Source organism: Rhinolophus hipposideros (genome assembly GCF_964194185.1).
Source record: "Rhinolophus hipposideros genome assembly, chromosome: 4".
Taxonomy (NCBI): Eukaryota; Metazoa; Chordata; class Mammalia; order Chiroptera; family Rhinolophidae; genus Rhinolophus; species Rhinolophus hipposideros.
Genome location: NC_138050.1, coordinates 35,487,664 through 35,514,458, shown reverse-complemented (window position 1 = coordinate 35,514,458; position 26,795 = coordinate 35,487,664). Strand labels below are relative to the sequence as shown.

Below are 26,795 nucleotides of genomic sequence, written 5' to 3'. Positions count from 1 at the left end.
CAGAAATATTAAATATTCCTGACATCTGAGTTCAGTTACACCTTCTATTCACCTTGATTTATCTATTAATTATTAAGCTTCTTTAGGAAAAGAGCAATTTTAAATTGTTACTCTATAATAGTGTATGACATATACTCCCTACTTGTTAGCCACCAAATGCAGAGGTGTGGTTAACACTGAAAGAGGTTATGCTTTAGGAATGTAATTATACCTTTGGTGGAATAAAGAGTTCAGGTAAGAAAAAAAAATGATCCCTGTATCCTAAAAAGAATCTTCACATGTACTGATTGGATAGCAAGTAAATATTTACCTCTTCTCTACCCATTATTTACAACTTTATCAATAACTTACTATCCTTCACATTTATTTGTAATACATTTTTATTATTTATTTATTTATTTATTTATTTATTTATTCATTAATTCTTTATTTTTTGTCTTCCTTTGTTTTGTTTGTTTGTTTGTTTGTTTTGGTAATACATTTTTAACCAAATTGCTTATACAGATAAGATATCCCAGAAAAAAAAATCTTAGGTGTGTCCCTGACTAATTAGGTAAGTGTTCCCTTTCTTACACTAAACCTGCAATCATATTTGATACACATGAAGTCTTCATTTTACTTACTGCATACAACTTTTGCTGAGTATAAGGATTTTAATAAACATTCTTTTCAGTTTTAGATTCCTATCTTAAATACAATAGGGCAGCTGAGAGATGCTATTGGGGACAGCAATTTATCCTTTTCCATGCTAGGCAGCCAGTATGTCTTCCTGATCCACTAACAACATATTAGATTTCCCCCCCGCCCCGGATATCATATGTACATGCCCATAATCATAGTGAAAATACAGGTAAATATATCAGCTGGATTGCTGTGGCACAAAGGAGAGAGTAATTTTCATCCCTCTGAACTAGATCAGCCTAATACAGAATTAAAGAGCTAACTAGACTCTATGACAAATGAGATCATCTAAAAGTACCCCCTACCTCAAAACCCCACTGTTTTGTTTCTAATGTTATCAGTGTCTCTTCTGGGTGGTTAATGTAATGCTCATGTTACATAATAATATATTGTATGGGTATATTCATTAAGGAAATGCTCTGTATTCATTAAGGAAAACTACTGTATCAGATAAACCCCAAAATAGTAGTGACTTAATACAATAAATGTTTATTTTTCACCCATATAAGTGTCCCTGATATGTTATTGGCTGGTAGTTCCTTATCATCCAGTAGGATGCCAAGATGGCCGAGGTTTTACTCTCTATAACATGGCTTCTAAGGTCATCTTTGGTGGTATCTTGTAGACTGCAAATGGAGGAGGGAAGAAAGATACAGACGGAGATTTCTATAGACCAGGCCTGTGAGTGGTATATATCATTTCTTCCTAAATTTCTTTAGTCAAAAATTGGTTGCACGACCATACCTTTTGCAACTGTATTCCAGGAGGAAGGCAAGTAGGCTTGATAAATGCTATTTTTCTCTGTCACAATGGGAAAGGTAAGAAAAGTCTAATCTGATATACACACTTCAGTTCTAAATAATTGATCATACATATGCTAACAGAGGTAAGGTTTACAAGAAACTAGGTCCAAAGATACAAATTTTGTAGGCGATTAGCGAAGTGATACGCTCCTAAGAAAATCATTTTCTCCATCCTTCTCTGACACATTTAACAGTAGACAACATAGAAATATTAAACAGCTGAGACAGAGGAAGAAGTTGGCAAAATAGAAAAAGAAGAATGAAAATGGGCATTGGAAGTTTTGCTGAAAACATTTTGTTCCTACTTTACTATGTGCCCTCGCTTCCATAGGGAAGGTGAAAGGCATCCCAAATGGTTGTGAAAGCCCATATGACAAAAATTAGTGTTTCCTTAAATGAATAAAAAGAATCAGATTTAAGACTCCCCACTGATAAGAGCTATCATGAACATTTAGAATGAGCCAGACACTATGCTAAGCATTTTGCTTGCATTACTATTCTTAATGTTCACAACTTTATGAGTTACTTCTACTCAGGTCACTTTTATAAAAATGAAAATTGAAATTCAGAATTTGAGTTATAATATCACACAGCAGGGAGGAGGACTAAGTGGTGATAGGACCACTTAGTAAAACTAAGTCGTGTTAGTTTTACTACAACGTCTTGTATTTCTTCTTCTGGTAATATTGGGAAGATTGAAGCTATCATACTTGAAATAATCCATAATATGGATATATACCTCATTTGGAAAAGAAGAGAATGCTATTTATCTTAAGCAAAACCTTTACCTTAAGAAAGAAACTTTAAAATGATAATAGGTTGTATTCAGTAAGAATCAAATTACAAACAGTTTAACTTTCTAAGGAAATTTCTAAGGAAATAGAAAGATTTGAGTGCAATAACAAGAAGTTTTAGAAAAATCCAGAAGACGTATTGAAACATCTTCTTCATATAAGAAAGAAAAACTTAATACATGTTGTAGGGGTTTAGAACAAGCCACACCAAGATATTCATCAGTGCTATGCAGATCATTTTCAGCTAAAAGCAACCAAGACATTGACTGAGGGCTCAAGAGACGCGTCTGCTCCCTCCTTAACTATCTAGAAGAATTTAAATTAGAAGCTTGTCCCACAATAAGAGTTATCACCAGAAATGTCTTCTTACCTATCTATATGGCAGGGCAAACTAATAATTACTGAACATGTGCTCTCCCTTTAATTACCTTCTCAGGCTCCAAGGTGCCTCACCTCATCTCAAACTCAGAATATCTCATAAAACTGAATTTCCCTTTTTGTCTCTGAATTTCTCATGAATGTGAGGTTCCCGTACATATGAATGTAACTACATTTGGTTATTTTCTCTTGCTAATCTATCTCATGTTTATTTGATTATTAGACGATCCAAAAGAACCTTGAGGGTAGAGAGAAGTTTCTTCCTCCCCCGCAATACTTAAAATTTACCAAGATAAATTTATTCCTCTGAAATAATTTTATCGATTTTTACATATGTATTCCTAAATTGCAATATTAAATGGTGAAATATATATTAGATTTGCAAGGATGATTTCCTTATAAGAGTATCTTGACTCTGTTTTACTGAACCTTTGATTACCAAGAGGGGTTGATAGAAATTGGTGTATAGTTTCATACGAACTACATTTGAATAATTAATTATTATTAATATATTCATCCATGTCTAGTCCCCAGAGCAGATTTCAGAATAATTATCTTAATTTTTAAATTACTGTTTTTGATAGTATAACATTTCTTGCTTCTTTAATAAGAAGAATAGTGGTATAACTATTTTCAACTGAGTTTATTGAAAAGACAAAATTTTGAAGACAGCAAGATACACCATCCCAAAATATGTCGTTTGGTGTAAGGATTGTTTTAAACTGAAGGCAATGCAGAAGAAGCAGATACAAGAAAAACTCTGCCCCACCCATATTTTCCTAAAAGCAGGACAAAAATTGGTGAAGCTCCCTCATCCACTACCTACTAGGAATAGGAAGGACAAAAGTTAATCACCAGAGACAAATCTAGGTCCTTATTTGCCAAGAAGCAGTACCAGAGGAATCTACATGACCAGCTTGACTAACTAGCCCTTATATTCCTTTAGTTACCCCATATGTTTACCTCTCTACAATTTGGCACCCTGAGAAACTCATCCTCCTTTTCCTTTTTCTTGTCACTTCTGTACGAATATATTATTCATTTGTTAAGGTGCTATATAAGTCAGTTTCTAACCACCTCTTTGAGTTACTCATCACTGGATACTTCCATGTTTATGTACAATGCACACATTAATAAATTTCTTAGGTTTTCTTTTTCTTTTTTTTTCTTTCTTGTTAATCTGTTTTTTGTCTCTAATTTGCAAGGACTCAGCCAATGAACCTAACATTAAGTACAGGAAAAAAATTTTCCTCCTCTTGAATTCAAAGACATAAAATCCAGGACCAGTGTTTTCTAAACAATACTAATTTTGAGGAGAACTAGCATGATTAATGGACGTTATTACCAGAAACACATCAAACACAGCATGACTAGATAATTTAGAGAAGGTTGTAAGTAAAGCAATTAGTCTAAAATATAAGACCTTCTCAGAGAAATGAAACATTTTTCAGTTTGTTACTTCTCTAAAAGATGTAGAAAGTAGGAGAAACAGAAAAATATGACAGGAAAATTGAAAATGAAACTAAGAGTGTGAGACAGAAAGAACATAAATGTTTAACTCAGATTGAAAAGCCAACAGAAAGATCTAAGAACTAGGATGCTAGATAAAATACAGAATGCTCAGTTAAATTTGAAGTTTACATAAACCACAAATGTTGATTTTAATGTAACTATGTCCTAAATATTGCATGGAACATACTTACGCAAAAATAATTTTTGGGGGGTTTATTTGAAATTCAAATTTAACTGGTCATCTCTATCATTCTTTGTTAAATCTGGAAACTTTATTAAGAGTAGATAACTGGATATATCTTATTTTGATTATTAATATTAAATTCTTATTTCCCACCTTTATATTTTAGTATGATGTTCTGATTTAACCTTCATTTGTGATCATTCATTTCTGACTTCACTTGGTATACAGAATTTTCTGGATGTTGCTGCCACAGGATTAACGTTTTTGTAAGCATTTAGTTAAATACTTGAGCTTGGCTGTTTAAAGGAGAGAGCACGTAGTTTTACAATGTGTTATGCACAGATAATGCGTTTTTAATTGTGAGTGTATTTATTGTAGGCGAAGGAAGTATTAAATGTGTTCTCATGGGTCAGTAATTGCAAATTGAGAAAGGCTTTCCCTAATCCTCATTTCTCAAACCACTTTCTTTTTCTTGTTTTTCTCCTTTCTCTTTCTGATTCCTGGATCCTTCCTTTCCTTTTCTAGTTCTCCTTTTCCCTCTTGTCCCTAAATGTGAGCCAACAACTGGAAATTCTTAGGTAAATTTCTTCCACTGTACCCACCCTGTTGACCTTTTCTGGCTTTTTCTTATTTATGTAAAGTAACCTATAGTCAATGCAATTAAGGTCTCTAAAAATGCAAAATGCAAGACCACAAATACTTGCTATGTTTTTGCTGGTTCTCAGTAGAGGAACTGATTAAAATGTCTGTCGGTTCAAAATCTGACAGGAGAATATTCAGAGAAAAGCATACATGATAAATTTTGCAGGGTATGTTGCTTTTGAACTGTGCCCAGGCCATCTTACAACAGAGTTCAGTTTGAGTAAATACACTCTTCATAAACGTTGTCTATATTCCCTGTCTCTTTTTCCACAATTTCCAATCTATTCTTAACATGCATTCCTACCACTCCACTCTCTTGCCACCAAGTGAAAAAGAATTGAGTAGGTCCCAAAATCCAAAGGACTTTTTCTTTTTTTTAACACTATGTAGCATTTGATATTATCATTTTCTCTTTCTGAAAACAATCACCTGCAAACACTGTAGCCCTATAATACTTTTTCCTTTAAAATTATTTATGAAATAATTGTAATTGCAAAAGGTTTAAATAATAACCTGATGAATACTATGAGGCTACCATCTATCTCCCCATTCCCCAATCTCCAGTTTAGTGTATATTATCTATGTTTATTTTTTCAACTTTGATTACATTTGTATGTATCTTTAAATAACTTACACTATTGATTTACATTTACTTAAATTTTATGTAAATAGAGGTAATCTGTATTTCTATAGCAACTTTTGTTTTGTTATTGTTACTGTTTTAAATCAAAACTCTGTGTGATTTATTTATATTATATGTATAGCTACAGATTCATTTCTTTTTATAGTATACTTATTGTTTAAATTACCGTGTTTCCACGAAAATAAGAACTAGCTGGACAATCAGCTCTAACGCTAATACATATATATATATATATATATATATATATATATATATATATATATTCATATATATATATTCCTTATATAAATTAATATTTGTTTGCTTTTTTGTTTTGTTTTTTTGTTTTTTTAATTTACTAGACAGTGAAAATTTGCTCTATAAATAGATTATTATAACTTACATTCCCACTGGGCCCTTACAAGAATTCTCTTTTCTCCACACTCTTGCCACTACTTGCAACTGTTAGACTTTCAAAATTTTCCCAAAAGTTAAGCAATATCTTATTGTGGTGTAGTTTGCTTTTCTTAGTCACTACTTTTTTACTGTCAGTTGCTGTTCATAACTTTTGTCCATCTTTCTATTGAGTCTATTTTTTTCTTTATTGATTGTAGATGTTCTATCATTTTTTTGGAAACTGATTATTTTCTTATTATATGATCATATGATAATTATTTTGCTTCTCTTTTGTTTCTGTTTTATATATTTAGATGCCTAGAAAAAAATTTAATATAGCAAAATTCATAAATCTTTTCATTATAGTTTATATTTTTATTCATTGAATAAATATTTCCCTATAAGGAAGTTATAAAGATATCCTCCTATGTTATTTTTCTCCTAGTTTTACAGGTTAGCTTTAAACATTTCAATCCTTAATTGACTAAGAAATGATTTTCATGTGGTTTCATTTTTTAACATACATGGATGATGAGTTTTCTCAGTATGATAGAGAATACCTTTTCCAACTTTCTATCATATAACAAACTTCAATATGTACATTAGTCTACTCCAAGCTCTAATCTCTATCCCATTGTTCATGGTATTTCCTACCTAAAACATGGAGAACAGCAACAGAAAGAGTGACTATCACAACCATACCAGGTTAGACTGCCTGTGGATATAGGGAAATACACCGGCTATCTTCCATCACCCTCCATTGCTAAGATTTAGGTTGGAGGGATAGTAAATGAAAAGTAGCAGGATTCCTGACCTACCTACAGAAAGAGACTAAGGAACAAGCTGAGTAGAATCATAGAGCAGCTGAGCTCAGCGACGGCACACAAATCTGGTTCTATACACCTGGAATTAAAAAAACTAGAATTTAAATACCAGTCTCTCAGCTTCTCAATGTATCAGCCCCAGTTTGGATGTTATCATAGTGAGATGGATCCTATGGATTGTATCTCTGAGATTTTGGGAGTGGCGCTTCAGCAATACCTCGCTGCCTAGACAAGAAACCACTGCAGGGTTACACAGTCTGGGCCACTCCTCCTCACCATTTTCTAAGGGCTTGGTAAAGACCATTTTCTAAGGGCTTGGTAAAGAAATACTGGATGAGTTTGTTCATAAATCTGTGAGGCAAGTCAAGAGTGAGTAATCGCCTCTTCTTGCTGACAAAACAGTCTTTAGTTTAAGCACCAATCTAACCTTGAGGCAAGATGTTCCAGAACAACCTCCAGGCAGAAGAGTGAAAAAATATCTTAGAACTCAGTTGCTGCATCTGTTAGGTTAACTTGGGACACTGCAGCAGTTGCAACTTCTTGGCTCCTGTGGGGTTCTGTGCTTCCAGCACACCTTACTGCAGAGCTCAGCAGCTTGTCATGTCCCAAGGTGAATGCTAGGACCCCAGATTACTCACCCCACTCAGGTGATTTAGCTCATCCCACTTGGATTCGGCCCCAACTTGCAAGGCTCGTAGGTGGCCCAGAGTCATCTCTTTTAGTACACCGTTAGGACCAGTTTGAGTTTCAATAGTCCCTATCCTCTTGTTCATCCCTTCTCTGCTTCCCCTTTGATCCAGAAGCCTTGCTCCTATTGTTTATGAACAAATATACTGATCACTGGTCTGCTCTTCTAAGGACTGAATCGGACTATGGCGTGAAACATTTAATGAGGCTGCCAATCAGCTAGGAAATGACCGTGGTTCTTTATGATCATTATTATTACATTGATACGAGAGAAAAGAGCAGAGTCTTAGGAAGGTTGCATAATTTGCCTAAGTTTACAAATAGCAAACTCGTCAAATGTACAGTCAGAATTTGAACGCAGGTTTCCTGGACTTCAGATTCTGTGTCCCTTACGCTGTGCCTTTTCACCTATCATGGTATATACTTAAACCCCCCATTTCTGTCTTCAGTCTGCAGGTTGGGTCATCTTCTGGCATGAATTCAGATGTCTCAGTGCAAAGTGTGTGACAAATCTCTCTCAGCCAGGCCCATTCTATGCCTCATCCTCCCCTGGCCACAGTAGGGGGTGTATCCTTCACCTTCTCCTCTTAGTCTGCCTTATTGATAAATTCTTGAGTATTACAAATGCTGGAAATCAACAGTTTTCTTTGTTTTACAACATTAATTTTTATTTCTAGATCCTTCTGTTTCCAGTCTGTAAAAGCTACCAATTCTGAGATTCCACTATTATTGTTTGAGAGAATACTCAGCAGTAGGAAAAAGTTTCATAACTAAGTTATCATATTTTTCTGTCTACTATATAAGTTGTAAATTGTGTTCCATTAGCTTTAATTTAATTCTGCCTGAAAAGTCGGAAAATGTTCAGAGAGCACAGCTGATATGCCCTGGCACCAACACTTATACCTCCTCAGCTAAGCAGATGCTTAAGTTATTTAAAAGCTTATTTTAAAGTTCAAATATGAAATTATTACTGCTCAGGCACCTCACCACAGTGCTTAGATAAAGGGTATGACAGGCAAGCAATGAGTGATACTTTATATGAACAAATACCTTTTTATAGTCTATTAACGATTCTGTGCTTGAACTAGTAGTTATTCACATTATCTTCTAAATGGAGCATTGTTCAGAAGCACTGGGCTGTAATACTATGTGTTACATTACCAGTAGACTAAAGTGATAAAGGACTTGGACTATTTTTGAATGATAGCTGGAGAGATACTATGGGATCAATGAGTTTGGTGCCTAAGAGAGACGAGGAGAGGGTAAAAAGAGCTTCTCCTCTTCTGATTGCTGACTACGGCATGTAAAGAGGATTGATATTTTTATCAGATCCAAATAATAAGTCACAGAAACAGAAATCAGGGTGGAGGGAGTGTCATTTTCATGGTCTCTCTTGACGAGAGAGAGAGACACTGGCATTTACTGGACAAGAGGACCCAGCTGGACCAAAAGAGAGAGGGCGTTGGTTTGGACTAAATGGGACCCTAAGATCCCAGCAAGCTGAGCAGGGTCACAGGAAGCCCTCCAGGCAGGCAGGGAAGCCATACAATAATCATCATGGAGACAAACATCCAGTAATTTGGCCATGGTGTGCAGTAGTGGTAATAAGAAGGCAGCTTTTTGAGGCACAAAGCCACTCAGCAGTCTCAGGAAACAGGACAAACACCAGGATTACACCTTACTCATGATTTGAGATCATACCTGGTTGAGGTGGGGGGTGCTGAGGGATTGGGTTTCTCACATATATTCAGTCTTATTTCAAGAACTGGCCAGACTGAGTCATTAAATAACAGAGCCTATTTATTTGCTACAGCCTTCTGCAGATTATGAATAATAAACTCAGTGCATCTATATCCATGGTGATTCTCCTGTCTACCTCTTATGTAACAGTTATACCTTATTCACTGTTGTTTTCCCCTCAGTACCTAGATATATACCTGACTATTTTGAGTGCTTAGTAAATGTATGGTGATATTCTCCTTTCGAATCTAACCTGTAAGATGGGGGAGCATATTGTTTTTGCTGCTCGTAACAGATCCCCTTAGAGAGAATGATGACTGTATTAGGTAAATGTCTGTTCTTAGATTTAAAGGAGGAAAGTAAGTCTCCTTAGTCATGGACATAATGGAAGAAAAAAACAACCAAGATCTGTGATGATCAAGGTATGATGAGGCACTGGGTGCTAAGTTAGAGCCTGGTAGGATAGAAAAAGGGTTGAGGAAAGAGGCGAGGAGCTGAGAAGCAAAGGGGAAGTAAGGTCAACTAATGAGACTTTCTCAGTGGTGGGAGACATCAACAACAGGACACAATATATGGTCCTGAGTTGTTCATGTTATTGGGAACTTTATCTGATGTTCTCAATCATCAGGCTTTGAGTTTGAGATATTTTGGACATAATGGAATTCAAGTGGTGTCCATAAGGAGGTAATGCAGGAAGAGAAACACACTTTTGGAACACTAGTATGACCCCTAAATTTAACTAACTCAGAAGAAGGGGGAATGGAAATCTCAGGTTGACCAGGTAAAGTGTCAGTTGTGATTGTTCACTCCAGTGGAGTTCCTGGAGAGACCTAGGTCTCCCTCTACTGGTAGGGAGAGAGAAATAAATCCATTTAATGTAAATTTAAAGGATTTATTAATTTTACAAGACTTCCATTCCAGTGCCAGATCATGAGAACAAAAGGAAATTCTCTACACAGCTTATTTTACAACTTTGTCATTCAGTATGGACCTGGCATGCACACACACACACACACACACACACACACACTCGCTTCTGGAACTTAAAGAACTTCTTATTACTACAAAAACACATTTATAATCCTTCAAAATGATGAACTTCTTAAATTAGCACCCTATTGTGTACTTTCATGTTCTAAAATTATAGTTTTTAAGACTCGGGGTGGGGAGCTAGAATTTCAACACCCAAGAATTAAAGTGGACATATAGAACCCTGCCCATCATTCTTGTTACAAAAGCTTATAATAATCTCCCCTCCCCTCAGTATCACCTTTCAGTGTTGAGAAAACCTTTCCAAATGACTTCTTATATAACACCAACTTTTAAGGTTACCGTCAATTGCTCTCATATTATTTTATTGATTTTAATAACAAGCCTGTAAGTACTTTTATCATGCCCATATACACATATGAGAAAACTGATGCTCATGAATTGATGTTTATGAAATTTAAACTCATGTGTGGTAGACCCAGCACCAAACTCACATCGGACCATGAGACCTCAAAACAGGAATTACTGGGAAGTAAGGGAGGAATCCAGCCATCATAGTCTGGGCCCAAAATTCTTTCCCTAAAACTTTCTACATAACACTGTGCCTCTTATATGGCAAGGTGTGTCTTGCTTATGCATTTTAAGAAAAAATATGGAAATTAAAGCACAGTCTCTATTACTAATGATGCTGGCACCTGGCAATGTCATAACATGAATTATACAATAAAGCAAGGTAATTATGCCAAAATGATTAATCAGAACTACTAAGAAACTTATATTATTATCCTATATTAAAAATTCATCCTAAAGACATGTATAATTCCAAACTCAAAATTATATCCAGTCAGACTCGCTCCCTGAGTATAAAATAGAAACACATTTTCTCTGCCTCTCACCTTCCCTTCCCAGACAGCAATAATAATAATACTAATTTAAACATTTTAGACTGTGTAGCCAACTTATACAGATTATTGTCTCAGAATCTAATTTTATCACAACAGTGACACTGAAGTAAGAGAGTCGAGGTGTAAATGTCTTATCTTAAAGATGAAAATGTTTAGAATGTAAAATGGCATTGCCTTGCTTAATTTCACAACACATGTTAGGGTCAGGAGGCTTCAATCCACATTTTGTGACCTGCTATAACGTGCTGTGAAGCAAAGAGGAGTAGCCCTTTCACCTTAAACAAACCCACGATGGAGCTAAATGAAATGGATGTCTGGTATTATACATCACCAGTTCGTTAAGACTGCAGATAACCAGCTTTTCTTCTAGCCACCATCATCATTAGATCCTGTTTCCCATTCTATGGTTTTACAATGACTCCCAGATGCCTCTTAACTTCCACTTAAAAACTGAATTGGAGCAACTGGTTTGTTTGTTTTCAGCTCTTAGTGTTCTACTAAGGTTGTTCAAGTTTTATCCTTTTGTGGCACTGCTTATAAAAATTTCCTCTGTGCCAAACCGCATTCTTTTTTTTTTTTTTTTTTTTTTTTTTTTTTAATTAATTAATTTATTAGTTTCAGGTGTACAAAACAAGGTAATACTTAGACGTTCATCATTTATATCCCTCATACTGTGAACCCCCCTCCCCCCATCCACTATCCCTCCGACCTCACACTGAACCATCACATTATATATATAAAATTATAGTTGGCATTCATTAATGTTTAGCTTCTGATGTACAATGCCATGATCAGGTATCCACAGGTTAGATGGGTGTGTGGGAGGGGGTTGGGGATAAGGGGAAAGGTGAAGGGATTTGGAAGCAGCTGGTAACCACAAGATGGCTTCAGGGTTTTTCTTTTGAAAATTAATTTGGGGAAGGTATTCTATAATGTTGTAAAGATTTTGTTGGGTATCCAAACCGCATTCTTTTCCTTTAGATCATAAGCACTTCCGAAGAAGGGCTCAACTTTCTTCCCTTTCCAACTTCTTGTTTCCAACTTCTCTGGAACTTTCCACAGTCTCATTGGCATGTATGCTGTGTCAGGTGCTGGTTTTATGACTTAAAAAGCATGTGGCTTGGATTAAGACCTTGGCTGGTGTTCTCTAGGACCAGCCAGTTTTAGTCTAACAGCTTTTTAATGAAACCCCAGGCCTTTCTAGGAGAGGAGAAAGTTAAAAAAACTGGATAGAGGAGAGAGCTGGTGTAAGGAGAGAAAACTACCCAGTAAAGGGACTGAAGCTTTGGGAGCTGGAGGAAAGTAAATTCATCTGGGGCATATTTTTACCAATGCTTCTTGATCTGAGATTTCTGCTGTGGCTTCATTTCAGATCAGTCTGTGAAAATTCCTTTCTCTCTGTTTCTCTGGATGCCTATAGAGCTAGCTGCCTGCACTGGACAAACCAAGTACCCCAGGCATCCTGGGAAATGTTCCCCTCATTGTTTTTGTTTGTTTGTTTGTTTTTTAATATTACAAGACGATTCCTTCACTAGACTAAGATGATTCACACAGCATTTCCCTCGCCTAAACATCTGAATATATTAAAAGCTCCTGATATACAATAAACTTTCTATTTTAATTTATACAACACTACCACCTTTTTAACCTTAATGGAACTATAAGGTGTGGGTGTCTCAAAGTCACATCAAAACGAAAAGGAAACAGTTTAGAAAACAAAAGCAACTTCAAATTAATTCCATTTCTTTATTTGTATTAACACCATTATGTGTGTGGGGGGGAGGGCTAGGTGGGACTAGTAAATATTAAGGTTATGAGAAAATGAATGAATTCTGTCCTGTCAGTAATTTATTTCACCTGCGGTCCTCACACTCATGCCCTGAGTTAGGTAAGTCACATATAATCATTCCTCTTTTGTTTGTTAGGGTTTGAGGATTAAAGGTGAAACGACTTCCCTACAGAACATGCAGCAAGCGAGAGGCACAGCCAGGACAGAAATATGGGTGTCACGCAGGGGACCCTGCTCGCTGCGCCATTTGTCGTGCAGGGTCTCCGCTCTCGCTCCCCACATAAAAACGCAGGACATTGTGGGGCCAAAAAGGAACACCCACGGAGCCATAAGTAGGGGAGTCAAACCAATATATTACCGCCGGCGGCATCCGCCTCTCTGCAATCCACTCTTGCTAGCCCCATTCTTTCTGCTAGCGTAGCCATAGCCGTTATATTAGTGGCCAATGGCTTACCGGTTGCATCTGACGGCCAACTAGCCACAGCTGCTGGCCATCTGATCACAGTTGATGGCCATTTACTACCCGAGCCAGCACCTTTCTATGTGAGGCTGAGAGCCTGGAAACTGTTTTTTGGGGCTTTGTCCCCACAATGGGCCTTCCCTCGCCAGCCTAGTACACAGTCCACATCCTCTGTCTCCTAATATATGCTAACCTTTCTGTGAAATGACGCCGCTCTTCTTTTCATGAAGACACGTAGGAAATAATAATGAATTGTTTAAGTTTTTCAACTCTACAGCAAGAGCATAATCCACAGAGAATGTTACGTATTTTTGCTTGATCTTATTGTGAGATAAACTTGTCTCAATGTTAATGATTAAAAGATATTACAGTTCTATTTTAAAATCAAAAATACATCAAATGGTGTTCTAGCATAGGAAATGTATGCTCTTTTGTCTCTAAACATAAGTCAAGTTTACAGGTAGAGATCTATCACTACTATAATTTGAGTACACAGCCACTGGTAACAAACTTTTATATGGTAAATGTGTTCTCTTAAATGTTTTGATTCCCTTATTACCTGTAATGTGGAATAAAACTGTTTTTAAGTAGGAAGTCAAGTTTAAAATATGAATATTAAGATAAAAATAATTGTCTAATACTACTAAAGTCCCCAAAGACATTTTTTCCCAATTAATTTGTTACCTCATTTCTTTAGCATAAGATGTTTAAAAATATCACAAATCGACCTACCGTCTAATTCAAAACTTTCAATGAATGATGAAGTGATGATTAGCAAATTTGCTGTTCCTTGGATCTCCTCCCATCTTTTATTCCTGTCCTTCCTCTCATTTTCCTTCTTCCTTCTTTTCCTTTATTTATTCTGAACTCTCTCAGGTTATTCTTTTTACCCCTCTAATCACTGTGGCAGGTGACTTGGATATAACACCAATTAGTTCTATGAAAGTAAGCAGGACTTGACTTCCCTAATAAGCTCTTATTCAGAATAGGAGCTGTTTTCACTTCATTCTGTCATTGAACCTTTAGAAGAAGACTATTTTATGAATTTAACAAGAGAAAATAAATGAACAATTTATGTCATTAATTTTATCAGTCTTTTTAGGAGAATATTGTAAGCATGAAGCATCAAAGACTTTAAAAAAAATAAAAATGTTTCACAGGTTTGTTTGAACTTATTTGGCCCTAGGGAAGATCTTAATGGATGTTTAACAAATGTATTTCAATCTTTTTTTTTTTCTTCCTAAACTAAAATTAGTCTAGGTGTATAATTCTAAAGTCGTTCATTCAGGGAACCCCAAAGAACTTTAAGGGTCACATTCAATTCTAGGGTTATTAAAAATAACATAGGAATTCCCTTTATAAAAATTCTTATGTAGTTGAAATTTTTGTATAAGAACAGCACAATAGTTCGATACTTTACATAACTCTTTTAAAACCTGGGCCCATGTGTTTCAGTCTCAGCATAGCATTGCCTTCAGAAAACACAAAGTCATTAAAAATAATTCCATTTCTTTATAAACTGGAAGAAATTCTAAATATCAAGCCCACCACTGTAATTATTAAACATCGTATATTCTCCTGTCCACTTTCCAGCCCTTTCCAAGGCCACTATCTCAAAGGGCAGAGTGACTCTTTCTTCGTTCCCTTCAGGATATTTGATCTTATGCAATTGTGTGTTTTGGTTGCTGATTAAGCAGTCTAAGAATCTGAAGTCAGCAGGGTGGCAATTTAAAAGGAAAGATGGACATGAACTGGGGGAGAGCAAGGACACAATGAAACCCAAGAAGATGAGCTAGAAACTGCGTTAATTTCTCACTGCCCCCGGCTTGGATGGTTCAAGTGGCCTCAGGAGAACAGGGTGAATTAATTCATCGTGATGCTCCATGTGCATCTGGCCTAGCAGTGGGAGAAACTGAAGGAGGCTCCAGAGGGAACTTCAGGAGCTACAGGCCCAGCAGTCCTGGAAATCAAGTCAGCCAGCAGAGCAGGGACAACGTATATATGCCGTAGCTGTGCCTTTATGCCTCTGAAGTGACTTTCTGAGCATAAAAAGAACTGTGGCTGCTGCTAAACTCTCAGCTTCCCATTCCCAGGCAACATGTCTTTTGTGGTCCCTGCTAAATCAGAACAACTTAGGAAAGAGAATCCTGGGAAATGTAGTTCTAGCATAGCTACACTAACACATTTCTAGATCCAGAACAGGGGAGAAGGCAGGGACTGACTTCAAGAAAGACTCCAAAGAAGGATAACTAAAACTTCCTTTTGCACTAAAGACATTTGCATGCTGTTAATTTAAATGGAGTAAGCAGATGTATTTACATTTTAAACAGTCTCCCAGAATTGTAACAATCTAATTATTCAACTTTATTTAAATGCATAACAATCTGAGCTCCATGTTGAAATGACATTTTGATCCAACAATTATTAGGACATATATAGTAGCAGTGGTAGGCTTGTGCCTTTTCTCATAAGTCCTGCTTTCAACTAAATTTATGAATCAGTTAAAAAAAAAAGAACAAAAACCTGTCAATACATGAACGTGTAAAATAAACATGTTATTATTGTTAATAACCATGTTGTTAATTGTGTTATTATTGACCATATTAATATATGAGCCTGTAAAACCTCCTGCTGAGTATTCCATCATTGCTGAAACATATCATTAACATGTTCTTTAACAGCCAAGTTATTGCATATTCAGAGATCTTGATAACTGAATAAGATGCCTTCTTTAGAAATATGTATGGATTGAAGATTTTGCAAACTTGGCACAAAAGAAATTTTCTCAACTCTCTCATTATTCAAAAAATAATTAAATTAAAATCAACAATAGATTGCAATGACACAAGTGACAAAAATTATAATCTTGCAGTGAAGATAAATTGGAGACATTGATGGAATGTGTTTTCATTATTAATGGCATTTGTAATCCAGACAACTTAAACTTCAATATATTCAATTTGATACATAAGTCACTATATAATAAAATTCTATTTAAAAATCTAGTGTTAAAATGGTTCAAATATATACATATAGTCAGTATGAAGGTGTTCGATGTTTACCCAGTAATTTTTTATATATTCGTTATCTTTGGACAATGTTCTTGATGTCTAAAATATTCGTTAAACTGACTTTAATGGAACAAAGTAATACAAATCATTTGGCAATGATTTCATATATGTAAATAAACAATGATACATTATAAAGTGCAAGTGACTCCCGCATCTTCGGCATGTGTACAGGCTCTCACGCCCCAGATTTGAATTTTACACTCTTCGATTGATGATTCTCTCCCAAAACAAAATATTTCATTCAGCCATATTGGACCAGTACCTGCAAAAATCAGATACAACTGCAGTAGTAAGTGTAGTTAGTGTTTATGTTTGAGTGAAACAAAGCCATGTGTTGTTCATTACCTACCGTGTTTCCCCGAAAATAAGACCGGGTCTTATGTTAATTTTTGCTTCAAAAGATGCATTAGGGCTTATGTTCAGGGGATGTCATCCTAAAAAAATCTGCTAGGGCTTATTTTCTGGTTAGTTCTTATTTTTGCGGGAACACGGTATATACAAGTCCTGTGACCTCTATGAGAATTCAAAAATTAATCCCCTGCCCCAGAAAACTTTATATTCTGTAAATGTGTAAAATACTACAACACAAAGTATAAGAGCTATAACAATAGTACATACACAGTTCTACAAAATCATAGATTAAAGAATGATTGCTTTGTTCGAAGCATTTAACAAATTGGTTTTATTTTTTTTTTAAATAAGGAAAGAAATAACCTTTAATAATAATGGATATATGCGATGACTTGATGATCTAAATGTATCTGTTTGAGGTATATCTGAAAGTAAGATACCTTGGTGTTCTTGCTTCCAGTGTATTTCAGTTTACATGTGCCTGGTTTACCAAATATATTATCTATTCATAATTAAACTAAGACTAATCCAATCATCAAAGGGCTTACAGACTGTCCTATAAGAAGACCATGGGTTATTAATCGCAAGTACACACAAACAACAAGAAAATAGCAGAACTAATGCTATTCCTTACTTATCCTTTGTCTGAAATCTTCCTCAGCTGCATTCGAAGGAAAAACAAAGTCTAGGCTATCTGCAGTAGGCTACCTAGCTGATATTTATCTAAATAAACAAACTTAACTGCCACTTTTAAGATAAGAACATTATTTTATCAATGAAGAAGAAAACAATGGCTTTTTTTTTTAAAGGAATTCATGGCTAGTAAAGGTCATTTTAAAAATGAATGCTGGAAATATTTTTCTGATATTCTCTAAAGATTTTCTAAGTATATCACATATAAAAGTTATTTCTTTTATACTTAAAACATTTAGAAACAGAACTTTTGGAAACTTCTAAATGAATGATTTCATAAGGTTTTGTTACACATATAATATTGCAAAAAAACTCATCCTACTGAGTTTTCAAGAGCATTTCAAGAAATTAATGATTTAGCAGCTAAATTTTAATAAATACTTTTGCAAAACTGGTGGAGGGTAAATAAATATGTTAATACTGTAAACATAATCAGTAAATCATATTTTTTCATTTGGATCAATATAATGTTAAAAGATTCTCGGTCACAAGAACTGTATAAAACATATTTGGAAATAAATTCAACTTAGAAACAGAACTTTGTGTAGCTATAAAACAATGTCAAATGAAGACTTGTTTTTCAAAGAGGCACGTATAATGTCACATATAATGACATTTCAAATGATTTTTCAAATATTCTGTGAACTCAGTAAGTTAACAGTAGGTACATGATTAATAATGTATACATTTGAACAGTGGTATGTGCACATAATATATGAAAAACTAGCAGATATTGGGAATTTTGTAATCACCATGTGGATAACGTGACCAAACCTTAAACAAATGGATAGAGGTTTCCATGTATAAAAAAAGAAGTCACTCCATATAGTGGGGGAAGTATGAAAATGCTTGAGGTATTAGAATAGTTAACATTCTCCTGGCATATGAAACAAAAAGGATACTAATGATGGAAGGATACATTAGGAAGGTTGGATAGAAAGCTGGGACCATACTATAAATTTTTAAAAATTGTATATTGTGAGTTACCAAAAGAAACGATATTTTCAGAACTACATTTTAGAAGTGTGTGTCTGGCAGAAATATGGAAGAAGAATCCATAAGCCAGAAGAACAGTTAATAGGATGTCTATATAGATGTTTTCTGTGATGATTCATGTTTTTATTTACTTTTAGAAATGGACAGGAAGTTTTGATTTCCACATATAAAATAAATTGGTGCAATCACTTAATTTTTGAATAATTTGTGACTTCACTAGAATGATCCAACTATGAGACAAAATTATATTCTGGTTTACATTATGAAGGTAATTAGGAATATTGCATTTTTCATTTAATATGATAATAATTAAATATTGGGATTCAAACAATATTTCTGTTATAAAAGCAAAGGTTTTCTTGGACTGATTAAGTGTAAGAGTAGTAACAGTAACCTGGAGAGCACCAGTGTTTTTTGAAATGCTTATAAGAGCGGTGAATTTTTTTCGACTTGAAATTTTAAGGCAGATAAAAAAAAAGAAGATTAAGGGAATATGATCTCAAAACCAGAAATCTTTCCAAGAACACTTTTTGGTTCCCAAATTGTTCTTACTAGGTATATAGCATGGTCCCATTTGTGTTTGTGAGTGTTTATATGTGTGAGCATGTTTGTACATGTGCTTCTTTTTAAATACTGTATATAAAGTCTACACCAAATTTTTGGAAGTCCAAAAGGGCTACTACTCAAAAATATAGGCAAATAATAACAATTACACAAAGAGTAAAACTACTCCCATATTAACATAAAAGGGAGTCAAAATATTGGGGCACTTATAAATTGTATTTACTACATTTATTGAGACTTATAAATTGTATAAATACATACAAGTAATACTTTTTCTGAAAGCTGTGGCTCTGTCATAACTGGGAACACGAGAATGTTATGGCTCCACGACTTCTGTACCCAGGGTACTGTGATGCTTTCACTCTACAGGTTGTACATCTAGTCACTGTAGTTAGATGTCAGCAGTGCAGACTCTTTACAACCCAGGAAAAAAGAATTAAGAACTGGACCTCCCAATGGTTACTACAACAGCAAAGTTATCCCCATAGAGGGAGCACAAGACAGATGTTACTTAGTCAATTAATGTGCTGATATGTGGGCACAAGTTTTTAGAAACCACAGTAAAGGAATTCATGGATGTTAGAATACCAAAGCTGTCGTAATAATAATGAACATTTAAGCCCACTCTGAAGAATTTACAATGTGGCGGGGAAACATTCAACATACTTTTGATCTGTTATCTCATTGAATCCTCAAATAACCTTAAAACATTGAGTGCTTTTATAGTGCCATTTTATTGTTGAGGAAAGTAAAAATCAGAGAGAATAAGTAACTGCCCAAGGTCACATAGCTAATGAATGACGGAGCATTCCCACCTTCTGTTTGTCTAGAGCCAGCACCTTTAAATCAATGATTTACTGCAATCTTCTGCATTATTAGATTCGGTTGTTCAACAAATCTGTTTTGAGTCCCTGCATGAGTGAACAAAATCAAAATCCATTCTCTCTAGGACTGGCCTCCTAGTGAGGACTTCTGTTTTACGTACATGGAACAACTGAGGTTGCACATGTAACAAGCGGCAGAACCGATACTTGCATCTCAAACACCTAGCTCTTATTCCGGTGTTTTTTCCACCAAGAACATATTTGTAACTCTGTTCTTTAGCTAACTGGAAAAGATTCAGACACAGTGAGCATGTTTTCAAACACAGGGAACATACTAGGTCTTTTTACAAATGATTTTTAAAAGTTACTCTTCTAATAATCTTGTAAAATAATGCAAATTATCTCCATTTTATGAGTAAATAAACTGAGATTCAGGAAGGATGAATGGCTTTCTCAAAATAACAGAGAGAGCCGAGCAAAACAACAGAACATAATCGCCTTTAGAACTTGGTCATATTTATTGTCTACATCGAAGCCCAAATAGAGTTATAAAAATATTTTTTGGAGATTTGTTGTTTTACTTCTATATTAATACATTTAAAACTATTGAAACTAAGGGAAAATTTTAATATGCATTCCCTATATCCTTCCAAGTTGTTTTCTGCATTAAAAATTAATGCAAAGGTACATAAAATTAATAAAATCGTATCTTCATGCAAACCACAAAGATGGAAAAACAAAATTTGTTTTTATTTCTTAAGTAATAACTGTTATTCAAGGATTTTTTTTTTTTTTTTTTTTTTGCTGCAGCTGTCATTGTCAGTTTTTGCCTTTGAACTATCCTTTCTACTTAGTGGAAACCTGTGCAAAATTGATGTGTACATTTTAGATATGTTTTTATACTGTAATCTATCATCTATCTATTTATCTACTTAACCATCTGTATATCTACAATTCCCTTTACAATTTCAGGGCCGTGGGAGGACAAACTGACCGACTTGCTGTTTCCAAAAGCAGACAATGATCAATGTGTTGCTCATTACTTCTGAAAGTTTATGGGTTTGGTTTGTAATACTTGAGAGTATGCTTGACAGATTTCCTCATAATCTCTTTTTTAAAAATACAGATATTGTTATTTCTTTAAGAGATTTGTGTTTCTTGTATTCTGATCTTCAGTAACCCACCACTTTCATGAAAATAAAAGAGAAGTTAATCAGATTTCATACATTAGCCAGATATGTATTAAAATGATAAGGTTTGAGATTAGCTGCTGAGTAGATATCTGGGGAAGCAAAAAATCACAAATGCTTAAAAATCTCTGAAAGAATCTTTATTAAATACAGTTATGGCTGGCTGATATGAATTTGTATGACTTAAAATGTCTAATTGGGAAATACTTTTGTCAACAGCTTTTCCTTCAAGAAAAACATTTATTTTATTTCATTTTGTTGTTGTTGCTGTTCAAAGTTGAAAATGGAGTGGGAATAGGAATACAGAATGCATAAACAGACCATAGTTCTGGAATCTAGTTTTGTGGTTCTAAAGAAGTCACTTATTTCCCCTGTTTTATCATCTATGCAAAACAAAAGAATGTGGCTAAAATACCTCTAAGATTTCATTTACCTTTAAACTTCTATGATTTTAAAATGCTCACACATATAAAAACTCACAAACACAAATGGGACCATGCTATCTATACCTAGTAAGAGCAATTTGAGAACCAAAAAGTGTTCTTGGAAAGATTTCTTATTTTGAGATCACATTCCTTTAATCTTTTTCTTTTTTATCTGCCTTAAAATTTCAAGTCGAAAAGACTCATCACTGTTAAAAACATTTCAAAAATACTGGTGCTCTCCAGGTTACTATTACTACTCTTACAATCAATCAGTCCAAGAAAACCTTTGCTTTTGTAATAGAAATTTTGTTTGAATCCTAATGATTTAATTATTATTCTTATATTAAATGAAAAAGCAAGTTCTTTAAACATACACTTCTTAAGGGTTAAAGAACTTAGGAAATTCTGTCTAGTGAAAAGAGACAGGCTAAGACAATGAATCTAGACCTCCCCCCACCAACCACAACAATAGCTATGTAAATTTGGGCAAGTTTTGTGACAGATGACAGCTTTACTTACTTTCTCTGAAAAACTGGGGCTATAATACACGTTTTTCACAGGCACTGTGTGCACTAAATAAAATCATGTAGTAAGCTCTTGACAAACAATATTATTTCATACTTAGCATTGTCTTTGTTTCCATAAGTAACCAAACAAATATGTTAAGAACTCTATAGGCTCTATATCAGGTTCTGTAATATCCAACATGTAAATATTTACATTTTAAAATGTGCAGGGATCAGTATGTATTTGACTTCTGACCCATTGATATATTTTATTTATTTTTGAGATTATTTTTACTCCCATTCACTAAAGCAGAGGTGCAGTTATGTTTTTTATCTCCTTCAGTTTATTCTTATATATTTTTAAAATTCCATTTAGAAAACTGATTATGGAATATGAGAGGGATAATGAATCAATGATGACATTCGTGTTTAGAATTTTCTTTTGTTTTCTGCTTTCAAGTGTGAATCAGCACAAACTTCTATAAACTGAGATGACATAGAGGCTTCAGGTCCAGTTCTCACTTCCTGCATCAGCATACAGGCTCAGATATGCCCAGCTCAAATTCCGGAAGTACCAGCATTTCCTGATAAAGCTCATCCAAGTTTGCTACAGAGAGACCACTAGGACAAGAGACTGGAAAGCCTACATAGGGAGAGAAGCAACTCTCTCCCTTTTTCCCCCCCGCAATGTCAAGCACCAGATACCTCTCAGTGCTTCCTTAATTTAACCTTTTTTGTCAGGAAAAAGAAAGAACATTCCATTTTATGCAAAAGTTCATCTAAACGGAAGAACCTATTATTTAAAGGAGCATGCTTTAAGCTTTATTCTTATGCATCTTTTTTTGTTTGTTTGAAGCTGCAAGGATTATCTCTGGTAAACCAGGATTGCTATTTTAAAACCAGAAAAAGTAAGGGGAGGGGAAAGAACTGTGTCCAGAAAATTGTATTCTTTCTCTAATGGGGGAATTATACAATGGGAACAAATTCAAATTTTTCCTTCTTGTTTCAATTCTACTAATAATGTATAAAGTAGTATTAATTTGATTCTTCTTACTTTCCTAAGAAATGACAAATAATTAAAATTCTAACACATTTCTTTCTCGTCCTATTTCCTCCACTCATATTTCTAAGTTTCCTTTCCTGTCTCTATTCTGCATTCCAAATCGTTTTTTTTGTTTGTTTGTTTACCCGAGTGAAACGGTAAATTTAAGGTGGAGGAGTGGGAAAATCAGGAGTTCAACACAGCTTTCCATAAAGAGGTCGTTTGCCATGTCTAATCCAAAATCAGCTTCCAATGTAAGCCTGTTTCTTAAAATGCAATGTACAATGAAGCAGATCATGAAACTTATTTCTCAGATTCTTTTTCTTCAGAACAAGAAACCTCAGTTCTATTCTTTCTCTCTGCTCATCTTGCTTTGTTATTTTAAAATTCTCATAATTATCCATCAACTGTGTGGTACCGAACTCTACATAGAGAGCTGAGATGAGAGCCGATCTGCTTTGGGTGCAGTGGGGAGGTCATCCGAGTTCCTACACAGCGCATTTCCGTCACAACTATCTCTGTACAGTGTTTATCCCGTTCAACTTTAAGAGCCTTGGAACATCACTGTTCTCACTGTACAATACTGATCTGACTCTTCTACCTTTCAAAGAGGATGGAAAATACACTTGCAATTATATCGCTGGTGATGATCTCTGCCACTCTTGAGCGATGCTGCGAGGCAGGCTTTGTACTGGGCACATTTTGTATGACAGCTCACTTAAGATTCAGAATAAATCTGCTGGGTTGGTATTATTATTATTATTATTATTATTATTATTATTATTATTATTTTGTTGAAAAAAATGAAATTCTGAGACATAAGTACCAGAGCTAAAGTCTCAACTCATATCTCTTTAGTTATCTCAAGCGCCTAGTCTTTCCAATTCACTTCAGCAGCCACTTGAAAATGTAAAAGGAGAAACAAAATTCTGACGTGCCTTGTTGTTTTATTATAATTAATCTCTAATGTAATGTATAGAATCACCAACTACCATAAATACACAGCCTCACTAAAAACGAACATTCATCTTAGAGAAGTAGTCAGTTAGCTGAAGAAAACTGGAGAAAATTGCCTCCGTATAGCCAAAAAAATAACCACCTGAGACTAAACGCTATTGTTTCATTACTTATTTAAACAGAAAACATTTTCTTGCCAGTATTTTAAAATACTTATTTTCTTCCTTTTTACCAGTGCTTTAGACCAGAAATGTCTAGGGATATGAGCAGGAATGAATAAAAGCTGTGGGGCAAAGAGTATTTTACTTATAAGACTAGGCCTTAAAGTTAATGCAATCTTAACAATAGTCTCCAACTGTGGCTTTTACCATCTGTGTTTGGGAACTTCAAAGGAAAAGCAGCTTAGAAGTCTGCGATAAGGCTTCATATACACAGAAGAAATAAAACAGGGGTACATACAACATCTTGTTCTCTTTCCTACCACAAGTTGTATTTTGCCAAACGTTATTAGTTTCCCCTGAATTCAGGTACATATGCTAGAGCTGTTGCTCTGAACTGGTTTTCTCTTTGTAATAGATTAAAGGTTTTACTTCAAGATATAAGAAATTAATAAACTGTACTACCAGGCTTGATTCTTAAAGATAGAAAACTAAATGCAGAGCTGTCAACTCTTTGAATTAAGTAAGCTATGAAATCACTCATCTTGATAAAAGGTATTTTAGTGTATTTTTCTCATTTTGGATTGAGCTAGTCAGCTAGTCCCCATTTATTAAATTATCTAGACAACTGGCAAACTGTATTTCATTTTGGCAACAAAAGCACATCTTAAGAATTCAGATCATCACATGCTATTTATAGAACAAGACTTTTTAGCCACCTACCAAGTGACTAAAGGTGCTGTAGATGAGAGTTATATGCCTTCTAATAAAACTGTAGCTGTCCACCTCATAGACGCTGTCATTTGAAATGTTTTATACAGTCATGTATTTAAAAATAGCCATTCATGCTATGGATCTTAGTTATCACAGAAATGGATTCTCTCCCCATACAATATTGTGGAAACTCAGATTGGCAGCTTAAACTTGCTAAATGATTAACTGATTTATTCGATTCTCTAGTGGCCAAGAGTTGGGGATTTTTTCTTTCCCCCTTCTCTGGAACACCACCAAGAAAAATCTAGTTTATTGATATTTATAACCATTTCACTTTAGGAGGTAAATTTGACAGGTGCTAAAATGATTTTAGTCTCAAACTTTTCAACCTGGGCAAAAAGTTCTGAAATTGTAATCGAGATAGAATATTTGGAAATTTCAAAGAGCTATTTGGTTGTGGCCAATTATGGATATTTTCTATTTACTTTGTTTCTTCTATTTAAACCTTTAGGACACAAATTAAAAGCTAATGGCCAGAGGCTTAACCTGGGTACAGAAACTCTCAACATCACTACTCTTCAGTCTTGTCATGGCTGTCCATGAAATTCTATTTTCTTTCTGGTCTCTAAAGACTTTAGAACGTGGACTCCCATTTAAATTTGTCTCTTAAATCTGACATAGCAGATTCATTTAGATTAAAGAATAAAGGATGGAATCGTGACCTATTTTTATATTCAGGTGTTTATCACAATTTCTGGCACATAGTTTTTACTCAATAAATTGTATAATAACATTAGGTAACAATATATCTTATGAATTTAAGAAGTCAGTCTTATCTTGTTCTAGTCTTTTGATATGACTTGACACATTCCCCTATTTTATCACTATAGATGAAATAGCATTATCAGATAATCTCATATTTATAATTTTGCATACAATTTTTTCTTGCCCATATCTCTCTAGAATAATAATTATGAAATCAAGAAGACTAAATCTTTTTTGTTTGTTTGTTTTGGTAACATTAACTTCAGAGAAACAAATTATTTATCAGATTTGGACAGTAGGATAAATAAGTAGGAAATACTGACTTTAAAATGCTTGTATATATATATATATATATATATATATATATATATATATATATATATATGGCTAGTTTTTTCTAATCTCTGTGCCATTTAGAATTGAAACAGTTCCATATGTTTAATTATACATAAAACCTATTTTAAGGTGCCAATTTAGAGGAAAAAAATGAGATAGTAGAAATGTCATGGGTACACATTCAAATATTTTGTCTCCTGCAAATTTTCTTCGTAGTTCTTTTAACACAGTCATAGAACAGGTTACTGAGCCATCCAGTAATCAATGTTTTATCAACCTCAAACAGCAGGGAAAGTAACCTTTCCCTTTCCTTATTTCCATCATGTTCCTTAAAGGAGAAGTAAAAAAGAGTAGGTACAGAGAACCTATGTAATTGCTTCTTTCCCTTTCAAGGCTTTTCGCTGTCCCTCAGAATGCAGGTGGTCCATCATGTACCAAGGATAGACCTCAATCCTGAAGGACATGACTAGGAAGTAAATACAAATAACCTGGCTCTCTCCTCTCTCCAGTTCCACTGAGGAGAGAATACGAGTGAGCACCCAGAGTTGCTCAGAGGCCCACAAAACCCAGCGATGTAAACTGAGCTTCCCAGGATGTCATGCTTTGTCAGTAACTCACTGGTCCTGCTTTACCACTCTATTTTCCTCTGTGTCAGTACTCTCCAACGAGCCAATTGAATATAAATGAAATTTTACCTGATCATGGCATTGTACACCAGAAGCTAAACGTTAATGAATGCCAACTATAATTTTATATATATAATGTGATGGTTCAGTGTGAGGTCGGAGGGATAGTG

At 34.7% G+C, this 26,795-nt stretch overlaps 1 protein-coding gene across 4 annotated transcripts in view; it reads right to left on the bottom strand.

Moving 5' to 3' along the window:
• The window catches only part of MSR1 (macrophage scavenger receptor 1), a 251,146-nt gene that overhangs the window by 164,565 nt on the left and 59,786 nt on the right, over window positions 1-26,795 (bottom strand). For 2 of the 4 annotated variants that reach the window (XM_081045696.1, XM_081045697.1), the window contains one exon: window positions 14,276-16,740. The exons of the other annotated variants lie outside the window; for them this stretch is intronic. In XM_081045696.1, the coding sequence (XP_080901822.1) occupies window positions 16,607-16,740 (134 nt within the window). In that variant the 3' untranslated portion in view covers window positions 14,276-16,606. Of the gene's footprint in view, window positions 1-14,275; window positions 16,741-26,795 lie in introns of those variants that run through there. 4 annotated transcript variants of the gene reach the window in all.